Source organism: Petaurus breviceps, unplaced genomic scaffold (assembly GCF_028583685.1).
Source record: "Petaurus breviceps papuanus isolate PSGF00001 unplaced genomic scaffold, PetGlider_PUasm1.0 190, whole genome shotgun sequence".
Lineage (NCBI taxonomy): Eukaryota > Metazoa > Chordata > Mammalia > Diprotodontia > Petauridae > Petaurus > Petaurus breviceps.
The window spans coordinates 6178552-6190911 of NW_027185810.1; the positions used below are offsets into that span (position 1 = coordinate 6178552).

Here is a 12360-nt window from a genome sequence, read left to right on the forward strand (position 1 = left end):
GAGAGAGAGAGAGAGAGAGAGAGAGAGAGAGAGAGAGAGAGAGAGAGTTTAAAGGGAAAAGGAAAGAGGCCTTGGACAGAACTATAGGGAACACAATTAGACTGAGTAGTGATCAGAAAGATAGGAGAACCAGGAGGGAAGAGGGTCAAATAGAAATTCAGAATGGAGAGTATACAGTAGGCTACAGTGGTCAATAGTGTCAAATGCAGCACACAGGTTCAGAAGGATTAGGACAGAGAAAAGAAAAGACTGACAAAAGATCACCAGATTTAGAAGTGAAGAGATCATTAGTAACTTAAAAGATAGGAGTTTTGTTGAGTGATCAAGATTGGAAGCCAGATTACAAAAGGCTGAAAAGTGACAGAGACAGGGGAAGTAGAAGCAGCTTTTTCAAGGAGTTTGGAAGAGGAAGGCAAAAGAAATATAGCATGATGGCTTTAGGGGGCAGTAGTATCTTGTAAAGTTTTTTTTGTTGTTGTATGTTTTGTAGGATGGTGGAGACTTGGGCATGAGTGAAGGCAGTAGGAAAAGAATTAGCTGATAAGGAGAGGTTGAAGATTTGAGAAAGGTGATGGTTGAAGCTGCAATTAGCTGGAGAATATGGGAGGAGTGGAGATTAAGTATCTATGTAGACTAGGTTGCCTTCCTGGGCAATGAGAAGGGTTATTTCTTTGTGAGAGAGGGAGAAAGGCAGCAAGTGTGAGAAATCAAGTCAAGGAATTTGTGAAGAAGGGAATGGGAGAAAGGACAACTCGCACTGAATGGCCTCATTTTTCTTTGTAAAGAACAAGGCAGTACCCTCAGATGAGGACAGGGATAGGGTAGACATATGGGAGACTTGAGGAGGGAAGAGAAAGTTTGGAATGGCTCCTGTGAGGAATGAAACTGGGAACCAATTAGGGAAAAATGAAAAGACTGCTTTGATAAAATGAGGGGCTAACTGAGGGTGGATAACATGAATTTGTGATGTACCTAGTCTGCAAGGGTGTGAGGCTTCCTCCAGGTGTTTTCAGCAGCTACTGAACAGGGCTGACGTTTGGCACGAACAGGGCTGACGTTCGGCACGAGCAGGGCAGCTGTAGGACAAGCTTGCAAGGGATTCAAAAGCAGAGGACAGTACAGAATTGAAATGGCTAACTAGTGGAAAGGCAGATAATTGAAATCAGAGCTGGGGTAATGGCCTGAGAAAGTATTGAGGAACAGAGAAAATGGAGGTTTTAGAATAGGTTTAGAAGGGGTGAAGCATAGGAAGATATGAAATCACAGGAAATTATGGTCAGATGGGTTTCTAATGAGGGAAGTGGAACATTTGTGGGTAATGGAAAGGTCCAGTGTGTGGTATAAGTGTGGTCATGCAGAAAATCTGTGGTAAACCTTCGGAAGAGCACACAGCTCTCTTGGCTTCTGGTCATGACACATAAGAGAACTGGAGATACATGGAGATAGGAAAGACTAAAGGAAGATTTAAATCATTAAATTTCAAGAAGGATATAGGTTAGACATTAGGAAGGACTTCATGAGCAAAAGAAACAGGTTCAAAAAGGAAGCTATAGAATTCCCTTTTCAAGATATGTAAAAGAATACAGATTACTTTCTTGCTTAGATACTGTCTTGTACAGGTAAGTTGTGTCTTCTCGAAGTATCATGCAGTCCAATATTCATTGACTAATAGGGATTACCAATTTTAATTGATGATGAGTATTGGCTATATTAAACTATTCATGTTTTATTTTATTTCTAAAAATTCATAGGTTAAAATTTTCAAGTTCTAAACACAGTATTAGAAAATAGACCTGACTCTCTTGTTGCCTCCCATGCTTTTTATTTCCTAGTGACATTATGGCTTATTTCCTCTAGTCTGATATTCAACAGATACAAGGCAAATTTTCTGGACTTTGTAATATTTAGATATGATAGAGAGAAATCAAAGAAAATATCATATTTTTTAACCTAAGATACTAAGTGAATGAATGTGACAGTGGCAGCAATGGGACTCAAGTTGAGCAGATTCATAGGGAAAGAGAAGTTAAATTTTGGATGTGCTGAATTTAACATGTCAATGGATAGATAACCTCTAGTTGACTGCAGACTCAGGCCTGAAGCCTGGGAAAGAACTTAGGACTGGAGGATGATGAGGCCTAGAAAAAGTAAATGACTTGATGTCCCTCAGCTGGTTAGCAGGACATGACATCACTCCTATTCAAGTAAAGAAATTGGGTGTATGGGCAGCTAGGTGGGGCACAGTGGATAGAGCACCAGCCCTGGAGTCAGGAGGACCTGAGTTCAAATTTTGCCTCAAACACTTAATAGCTGTGTGATCCTGGACATGTCTCTTAACCCCAAATCTCTCTCTCTCTCTCTCTCCATCTCTCTTTCTCTCTCTCTCTCTCTCTCTCTCACACACACACACACACACACACACACAAGAAATCGGGCTTTATGGATTAAAGAAGGTTGGAAAGATTAACAGTCTTTAAATGTATGAATGCTTTGCCACAGGTGATAGTTAGCTACAAAGTCCACAAGACTGTACCACTGAAACATCTTCTACACCTGTCGATTTCTCTCTTTCCCCATTACTACCATAGGCCTTCGTTACCTTATGCCTCAACTATTGCAATAGCCTGTTTTTTAGGAATTTATTTTATTTAAGACATTTTTATTTTCTCTTTATTATCCAGTTTTTCTCTATCCTCTCCTCCATCACCCACTGAGAAGGCAAGAAATAAGATACCCATTGTACATCAAACCATATTTTCACATCGGTCATGTTGTAGTGAGGGGAAGGAATAAGAAAAATAAAGGAGAAAAAAAATTAAGCTTCAAACTGCACTCAGAGTTCATCAGTTCAAACTGTAGTGGATCACTGTATTGATCAGAGTCGCTGTCTTTCACAGTTGATTATCATTACTATACTTGCGATAGCCTCACAAGTCTCCTTTACAATCCCTGTCCACCCTTTCCATCTGCCACTTAGCATTCTTAAATATATAGGTTGTTCCATGAGTCCTCTGCTGATAACCCTTCCAAGACCCTCTATTGCCTACTATCTACAATCCAAATTTCTTAGCATAGCATTCAAGGTCACTGACAATACCAGGTCATGTTGCCTTTTTTAGCCTTATCTCCTACTTCTCTTCCATCCTACTGTTCTCTTCCAAGTATTTTAAATTGGCTTAGTCATTGATCACCCATTCATGACTCTCACATTCCTGCCTCTAGGCTTTTGTTCACACTATTCCCAATGTCTGGCATGTCCTTTCCCTATTTCTGCCCAACAATGTTTTATAGCTCAATTCAAATTTTACTTCCTCCAGGAAGCCTTCACCAACTCTCTCATAAATAAATATCTTTATATAATTATGAATTTTTATTAGAGGTAATTGTGTATGTGTCCTATTTCTCAGCTAAAACATAGGCTCCACGAGGGTAAAAATTATGTCAGTTTATCAAAGGCGTGATGATGTAGAGGCAGAAGCACTTGTGTTTAAATTCTACCAAAGATAATTAATAGCAATTTGACCAGGGGAAATGCATTTAGCCCCACAAAGCTCCAGTTAGTATCTTCATCTGTAAAATGGGAATGATACCTGAACCTACTTCACAGGGTTGTATCAAATGAAATAATGTATGTAAAGCACATGGTAAAACTTAAGATGTTAAACAAATGTTGCTTATTATTATTATTATTATTAATCCTTCTCTTTCCCCTATCACCTAACAGAGTATTCTCAATGTAGCAATCATTTAATAAATGTTTGTTAAATTACATTAAAGAAATTAATACCTCACAGTGAGAAAAAATTACTGTAAACTGAGGTTCCTTGGACTGAGGTGAGGGCACATCTGGATCAACCACTGGAGCTGCTACTGTTGATCCACACTGGTCCCAGAATGTGTATTGACAGAAGACAAAATTAGAGAGATTTAGGGGTAGCCCAGTTGCTTCTTTAATTTTTACCTGAGGAAATAGAAAAATGTAATAGAACCTCAGTAAAGAAAACATTTACCCAGAAAGCATTTCTTCTCTCGATATTTTCAAATGTAAATGTAAATCATGAAATACATTTCCATGCCCAGAACTCTTGCCTTCTTCATCTCTGCCTCCTAGCTTCCCTGGCTTCCTTCAAGTATCTGTTAAAGTCCTACTTTGTACAAGAAGATTTTCCTGATTGCTAGTGCCTTCCCTCCCTTTATTATCTCTAATTTACTCAGTATACAACTTGTTTGTAAACAGTGGTTTGCATGTTGTGTTTCACATTCAACTGTGAGCTCCTTGAGGGCAGGAACTGTGTCCGCAGAGCTTAAAATGGCTTCTACCATAAATGGCAATGCACCAGAGTGATATATACTACTCAGTGCAGTGTCTGGCACAGAGTAGGTATGTACTAAGCTGATTGACTAGCTGACAAAATTACTCAGCCATTTGACTCTCTGATGCTACATAGCACATTTTTAGTCATTACCTCTGTAATATCAATGCCATAATTCTCAATCTGGAATATTCATACTTCTCTTAGATCATATATATAGAAAAAGGTCTCCTGACCACTATAACTAGTGGTATGACTGCAATCTTTGCTAAGGAAAAACTCATGCAACCTTATAAATAACATCTTTCAAGGCAAAATGCATTTTTTAGGTAAAGCAAACCATCTTTAGAAAGAGCTACACACTCAGATTTTGTATCCACTGTCAACTCATTTAACTTTAACTGTTTCAAGTGAAAAATATCTCTTGCTAGGTGAGTAAATATTCCATTTTAAAAAGTGATCACACAAACAAGACCATCCTCAGAAACATTCCTCTCACCCGGCAGGTTAGCTTTTTGACTCGGTGGATGATATCACCATTGCTGTCCATGACTTCGAGGCTCCCACTCTCACTAGAGTTCTCTGAGGAGTCATCGCCTTCAATCGCACGCTCTGGAACAGCTCCTGTGACACGCATCACTTCAACATGTAGGCGTCCTGCAACCTGGGACAAAAAGACACTAAGTGGCCAGAGGTGGTAAAACCAGAAGTGTCTGCAATGCTACAAACTTGTAGTCAACAGTGGTTGGCTTGGGACTTTACTCCTCAAGGTCAGGTTCTACATCTGTTTTACCTGCTTATGTGTGGTGTTCATGTACCATGTTCAAGGTGGGTACCATGAACATAGGTCAGCTTAATGACAATAAAGAATAAAAGATAATAATAGTAGTCAGCATTTACATAGTACATTAAGGTTTGCAAAGAATTATATATATGTGCATATTATATACATATATATATGTATATACACACACACATATAATCTCAGGTGATTCTTCCAGCAGCCCTGTAAGGTAAAATGTGGGGAAAATGGCAACAGAGAAAAATTAGTCAAAGAGAAAATAGAAAAAGCAGCTTGGGGAACCAGGTATTGTCTCCATTCGTTACAGGAGTCTACTTTTGATCCTGTGGAGTAAAAGCAGTTAATGGTACTGGCTATCTGTGATGAGATGTCCAGGGAGGAATGGGTAAGTACAGAACTGTGTACTTTCCACATTGTATTTTAATCTGCTGACCCCTTCCACTTTGGTAAAGCAATAGGGTACCAAAGTACAGTAGTGTGTCTAGGGAGTCAAAGAACAACACTTTGAATGCTAAAATTTGGTTCTGTACATTGAAAAGGTAGGAAACACAAATGTTACTCAAATTAATAATGAAAAGAATGGAACTAATGAAATGTATAAAATAAAAGTAATCTGAATTTCGGCATACTACGGGGATGGTTGAAATCTGTAACTAAACTGGCCAAATAACTGAGCTGTATTAGTAAAAAACAAAACATAACAAAACAAAACAAACAAAGGTTAATAGTGGAGGGGTTTAAACTGGCTTCTCTAAATACTCTGAAGTCCAAAACTTGGTGATCTTTCCTCAATTGCCTACTGTGCTTCATGCTGAGGCATCCTTTGGGCTTTTGGGCTTGGAGATACAGGGGGAAGAAGAAAAAGGAAACAAAATGTTGAGATGAAGATAAAGGTTTGAAAAGAGATATTCTGAAAGAATTCACAAAGGCCAGTCAAGTTTTAAAGGACTCCCTGCTCAGATGAAAAAAATGGAAGGTCAGGAAAATAAAATATAACTTCCTAAATATTTTTAAAGTAATATCTTAATCCTGAAAACGGAGAGCAAAAAGAAAAATGAAACCTAAAATAATTGAGATAACAGATAATATTTTCTAAGATAACAGAAAAAATGTCATGGCTCAGGAACCATACCTTCATGGTCTAAGCTATTCATTCCAGTTTTTGGCTTTGTTTCACGAATAATACGTATGATGAAAAACGTTTAAAAACCACCCATTGCTAAGGCATTTAAGTCACAAGCATGTAGCTAACCAAAGTTGCTTTGCCTTTACCTCCCCCTGCTGGCTGATGATGGGGACTGCATACTGAAGTTTCACATCATAGAAAAGGCACTCCAGGAAGACATTTGCTACACCGATTAGGTTATGGTTTTCTTGTGCTTCATAAAAGGGGTCCCCGCGTTTACCATAGAGTCTCTTTACCTTTGGGGAGAAAGAAAATAAACAGAAATAAGCATTATTTGGCATCAGTAGATAGAACACAGGGCCTGGAGTCAGGAAAATCCAGCTTTAGACACTAGTTGTGTGACCCTAGGCAAGTCACTCAACTTCTCTCTGACTCGGCTTCCTCACATGAAAAATGAAGTTAACAATGGCACCTATCTCATATGTAAAGGTGAGTATAAAATGAGATCATATTTATGAAACGTTTTACAAACTTTAAAGCACTATATATTATTTTTGTTAGAAAAGCTTTATTAAAGGGTTTTTTTCTAAGACAATAATAATAAAAGCTAAGTCAACCCAGTAATTAAAACAGAGCAATCATATGTAATTCACTTCCTCATTTCTGAAAATGGGAAACATGAAGACAAAGCCATACTAACATCATAGGTTTATGGAAAGACCTTAGGGTCATCTAATCCAACCTATTCATTTAAAAGATGAGGGAAATTGCCCAAGTTCACACAGCTAGGCAGAGCTGGAATCTCCACCTAGATCCTCTGAGTCCAAACCCAGCATTCTTTCCCCTATACTCTTTAATTATTCCCTAATCTTCTTTCCTTTTAATTCTCTGTGTTCTGCTTCCCCTTCCTAACCCTTTGCCTTTATCATTACCTGTAGACTCACAGGATTTAGAACTGCCAGGTGGTTTAGAGATCATCTAGCTTTCCCTTCATGTTAGAGATGTGAAGCTCAGGCCCAAGCTCACATGGAGCAAATCTGAGATTCAGAACCATGTAGTTTTGACTTTAAAACCAATGTTCTTTTCGCTGCTGATTAGCTGTTTCCATATTCCATTCAGTAAACATTTATTTAGTGCCTACTATGTGCCAGGCATTGTGCTAATTATCAGATGATAGCTTAGGCATCATCTTTTACTTCTATTACTACAGGACCAAACTTAACCTCTTATCTAGTAAAGTAACAGGAGACTCTCAGTAGGTGGAGGAGTATTTGTAGGTTCCCCCCCCCCCAGTTATAGGCACTGAAATTCTGCTAATTAATAAATTCCATGCTATCTGTTTCCAGAATGGATCTTCTCTAGGACTTATAAAATAGTAAGAAAAACAAAATCAGTTTTGTTTTACTGCATTTGACTCCAAAAATGTAGTAGAAATATAGTCAAGTAGATTAAAAAAAAAACAACAAAAAAACCAGCTGACTAAACTCTGAACAACGCAATGACCAACCATAATTCCAGACGTGATGAATTCCAAGTTATCTATCTCCTGACATAAAAGTGATGGATTCAAGATATAAATTGAGACATATTTTTGTGACATGGCTAATGTAGAAATTTATTTTCTTGACACTGCAGATTTGTTACAAGGATTTTGTTGTTTTGGTTTTTTTTTTTTAGGGTGGAGAAAGAAAATCGATGCTTGTCAGCAGAAAACAATTTAATTAAGACCTGTCTTTATCATTAGGGTATGCCATTTAATCTCTCTGGCCTTCAGTTTCCTTATCTAAAAAATGGGGATAATAATGCTTGTATTACCTACCTAATAAATTCATTGTGCAGTCCAAATCAGATAAGATATGTAAAAAGCACTTTGCAGAGCTTAAAGAGCCATTTAAATCTCAGCTATTAAAATACTGCTAATAATTGTTAGTAAACTGTAGCTCATTTTTTTAGGGATACCACTGATTTAACCTAGTGCTTCTAAAGTCATTTATCTGATATATTCTTTACTGACTGTTAACTTTTAAAGTATCCACAGTGCAGTGGACTTACATGGGTTACCATATATCTGTGTATATATATACATATATGCATATACACACACACACACATATATACATAGATATTTATACACACACACTTTTTTAGATAGTCTTGTAATTTTAATTCTATTAAATTCTATAAAGTACCATTTTATGGTTTCCTTACCTCGGGAACCTTCTCTTTCCATTCTTGATAGAGGTCTCTCATGTCAATCAATTTATTTTCCAGCTTCTCAATGTTCCACACTTGGGTGCTTTTTCCTTTTCTCCTCACTTGAATTGCTGGTTCACTCACTATGGCACCCCTCTGTGTTACCCACATACAGACACAAAGATGAATTCTTTAAGTGATATTACTACCCAGTGTAAGAAAACTCCCACCCCAGCATCTTTCTTTCCAGCATATAGGCTAGAAGGCAACTATATGATGAGATTGTATGGGTACTCTTAACAATTTCCCTGTGGATAGGAAAAGTCTCTTTCAAATCTAAGGACAGGGATGCTCCAAATCTCTCCAAAAAGTTTAAATCACACCTAAATCTGTAGAAATTATTCAGGCAATTGCTCTATTTAAGTGGTAAAAGGGTGCAAATGAGCAGTTGCTCTTCAAGTTCTTAATTTAAAGTAATCAGATTCGGTTAACACACCTGGATGGCCACTGGGAATGAGAGATATTGAACAATTAGTCACCACTAGTCTTCCTTCATTACAGAGTTCCTAATTTTAATACACAACAAACACCTAAATTCAGGAAAATAAAATTTATGTAAGAGAAAACTATAGTTATTTTCAATGGTGCTACTTTAAAATACAGCTTCAATTTAGGTGATAAAAGACCCAAAGGCATCATTTAAAAACTAAATAAAGTTTATGGCTGAAAATCTTAGCAGATGTGGACATGAGATCAATAGTTTTGGTTTCCATCAATGTCCCCTTTTAATGGGTATTTTGGGATAATGGCTTTTGTACTTTAATACAGTTTCCTATCCTTCTCCCTTCACTCTCATTTTCTTTATAAACTGGTTTCTCTTACCTTCCTGTTGGCACTGAGATTTGCAGCAGGAATCTGAAGAGTCACTTGGTAATCAGTGAGCTTATTCATTTCCTCAGCTAAGAAGTTTGCTTCCCTCACCAGGGTGTTGGCTTTTACTAGCTGTTCTCGTAATTTTGCTAGGCTTTGCCGGAAAAGCTCATCTCTGTGTTACAGGAAAGAGAAGATTAAGAATTTGTGAAAAATTGACAATTACTCTTAGAAATTGCTACAATTAAAAAATAGGAGAAAACCAATTCTCTATGACCTAAGAATAAATTCAGGGAGTGAATTAATTGAAGACCATGATGATATCAATTTCTCTATGTCCCTTAGTCCTTTGGCATAATGGAACAGTCAACAAGGATTTGATATTCAGAAGACAAATGCTGTCTAGGATTAAGCAGTATATGTTTGATAGGGAGATAAAAGGGAGAGAAGCAGAAATGGATCACAAAAAACTCTCATCTGAATGATTAAGGAGTATTTTAAAATGTGCATCTTTCATTTTTTGATAAAGCACCATCTTGAGGGGCAGCTAGGTGGCACAGTGAATAGAGCACTGACCCTGGAGTCAGGAGGACCTGAGTTCAAATTTGACCTCAAACATGTAATACTTACTAGCTGTGTGACCTTGGGCAAGTCACTTAACCCCAACTGCCCTGCCCTCCTTCTCCAAAAAAGCAAACAAACAAAAATGCCATCATATCTAATAAACTAAACTCTTTTGTTAATGTTTTTTTTCCTCTTCTCTTTTTTCCCCTTTCCCCCCTTCTTTTTCCCCTTGCTCAGAAGCATCCATGTGACTCAAACATTTCTGGCATGAAGTCGAGAAATAGCTTACGACTGGATTTCACTGCAGGCACAGTCAGGTGGGCTTGTGGGTTAATCTCTCCATTTCTTGAACAGCTCCTATTCTCTCCCCTTACAAACTCCAGAGTCTGCCCCATTTCTTTTCTCAGAGAGTTCTGTGGGGAATGGAACCCCAAGTGCCTCTTTCTCTTTTCATTATTTTAGAAAGTTTACAAGAAGACATCCCTCTAAGCTAAGGCAGATGACCTACAGTACGATGCATATTGTTAACATTTGCTTCCATATTTCTCTTAATGTTACTAGTAGCTATCCTGTAGTACTGGTATCATCTTCAGCTCCTTCCTCTGACCCATATTCAACCAGTCTCAGATCCTGTTGATGTCTCTCACACCATAACTTTCCATTTCCACTGCTGCCACCCAAATTCAGGGGCTCAGCATATGCTACAGGCCTGATCCAAGAGCTCTTGACTTAGTCTTCTTGCCTTTAGTCTCTTCTCACTCTCATGCTTCCTCACCAAAACTGTGCTTTGATTGTTTCACTCTTGCCCTCAAAAAATCTTCAGTAGTTCTCTACTTCCCACAAGAGAATGCATAAATTTCTTAGCTTAGCATTCAAGGCCCCTCACAAATAAATTTCAACCAAACTTTTCTGCCTTATTTCCCACTACTTTCCTACATGAGCCCATAAAGAGAAGACCTGGAAGGGACATGACAGCACTCTTTTAAGTATTTAAAAGGCCTTCATGGAAGAAGGATTAATCTTATTTTGCTCGGCTCCAGATGTCAGTACAGGCAGAAATCACCCAGAGAGAATGCATGCTTCAAGCTCATTGTGAAAAAACAAGGATTGTAACCATGAGAATCATTCCACAGTGTATTATCTTCCTTCAGGAGGTGGCAAGTCCCCCTTCTGTGAGGATCTTTAAGCAGATGTTGGATGATCACTTGTTTGAATGTTAAAGCATTCCTGCTCGGGTATGAGGTGGACTAAATGACCTCTGAGGTACCTCTTAACACCAAAATTCTGTTTCTAATTCTAGCCTACTCCTCACTGTCAGGTGAACACGTCTTATAATTTCTGTCCACACATCACCTCTGCTCTAGGATGCCTCATTTAGAATCTTAACTCTGAAAAACAACTTACAGGTCATCTAGTCCAAATGTCTTCATACAGGACTGCCCTTGGTAGTATTTGTTACAAGTGGTCATCAAGACTATCTGAATAAATCAAGTGATAAAGGATATAACCTCATGAAATGGTTCATTGTATTTCTGGATGGGTCTAATCATTTTAACATTTATTCTTACACTGAGATGAAATCAGTGCCATATGACTCCCACTTACTGTTTAAAGTAGTTTTGTAGGACTTGGTTAAGGACTGATTTCATTGGTATAGGAAATTCCCAGATGAGTAAATTCCCTCTATTAATATAGGTTGGCAGGTTTCCTGCACTTTATAATCTTGGAGTTTTCTAGAATGATGAGAGGTTGATTGACTTGTCCAAGGTCACAAAAGTATGTGTCAAAAGTGGGACTTGAATGAAGGTTTTCATGATTTCAGGTCAGGTCTCTGTGTATTGCACCATGCTGCTTCTCTGAAGAACAGGTTCATAGAGTTTAAATTACCTGCGATTATGGTTGGCAGAGCCAAAACCCAAACCGAAATTTTTGGACATCTTGTCCTTTCTTTGCTTTGAATATACCTTTAAAATTTTCCCTTTTTGTTCTTAGTATTTTCTAAAGCATTAGCTTATTTTGGATATTGGTCTTTCATCACTATCATCATAAATCTCATTCTCGCACATCCCTGATTATATGTCCTACCCCTTCCATTTTTTTTGGTACTTTTTTTTTTTGAGGCTATAGAGGTTAAATGACTTGCCTAGAGTCATACAGGTAGTAAGTATCTAAGGCTTAATTTGAACTCAAGTCTTCCTGACTCCAGGGCCAATGCTTTGCCCATTGAGATACCTAGCTTCCCTGTGAGTGAACCCACACCAACCTGTTCAAATACTTTTACTCCCCCCACCCCACCCCAATAAGTTTCCTTTAGAATTATATTATAAATTTTCACTACTGAGAGATTTCCATGCTTTTGAGGTGACTTCCCTTTTAGTGTTTGACCATTGCACCATGACTATAACGTCTTAGGATTTATAGTAAAAAATTTTCCTGAGTCTATGGGTGTGTGTGTGTGTGTGTGTGTGTGTGTGTGTGTGTGTGTGTGTGTG

At 38.0% G+C, this 12360-nt stretch overlaps 1 protein-coding gene across 6 annotated transcripts in view; it reads right to left on the reverse strand.

Moving 5' to 3' along the window:
- KIF13A (kinesin family member 13A) overlaps window positions 1-12360 on the reverse strand; it is a 253150-nt gene that overhangs the window by 40232 nt on the left and 200558 nt on the right. For all 6 annotated transcript variants that reach the window (XM_069092472.1, XM_069092474.1, XM_069092473.1 and 3 more), the window contains exons 18-22: window positions 9317-9479; window positions 8450-8590; window positions 6388-6537; window positions 4813-4977; window positions 3788-3961 (exon numbers count right to left, since the gene is read on the reverse strand). In XM_069092472.1, the coding sequence (XP_068948573.1) occupies window positions 3788-3961; window positions 4813-4977; window positions 6388-6537; window positions 8450-8590; window positions 9317-9479 (793 nt within the window). The remainder of the gene's footprint in view (window positions 1-3787; window positions 3962-4812; window positions 4978-6387; window positions 6538-8449; window positions 8591-9316; window positions 9480-12360) is intronic.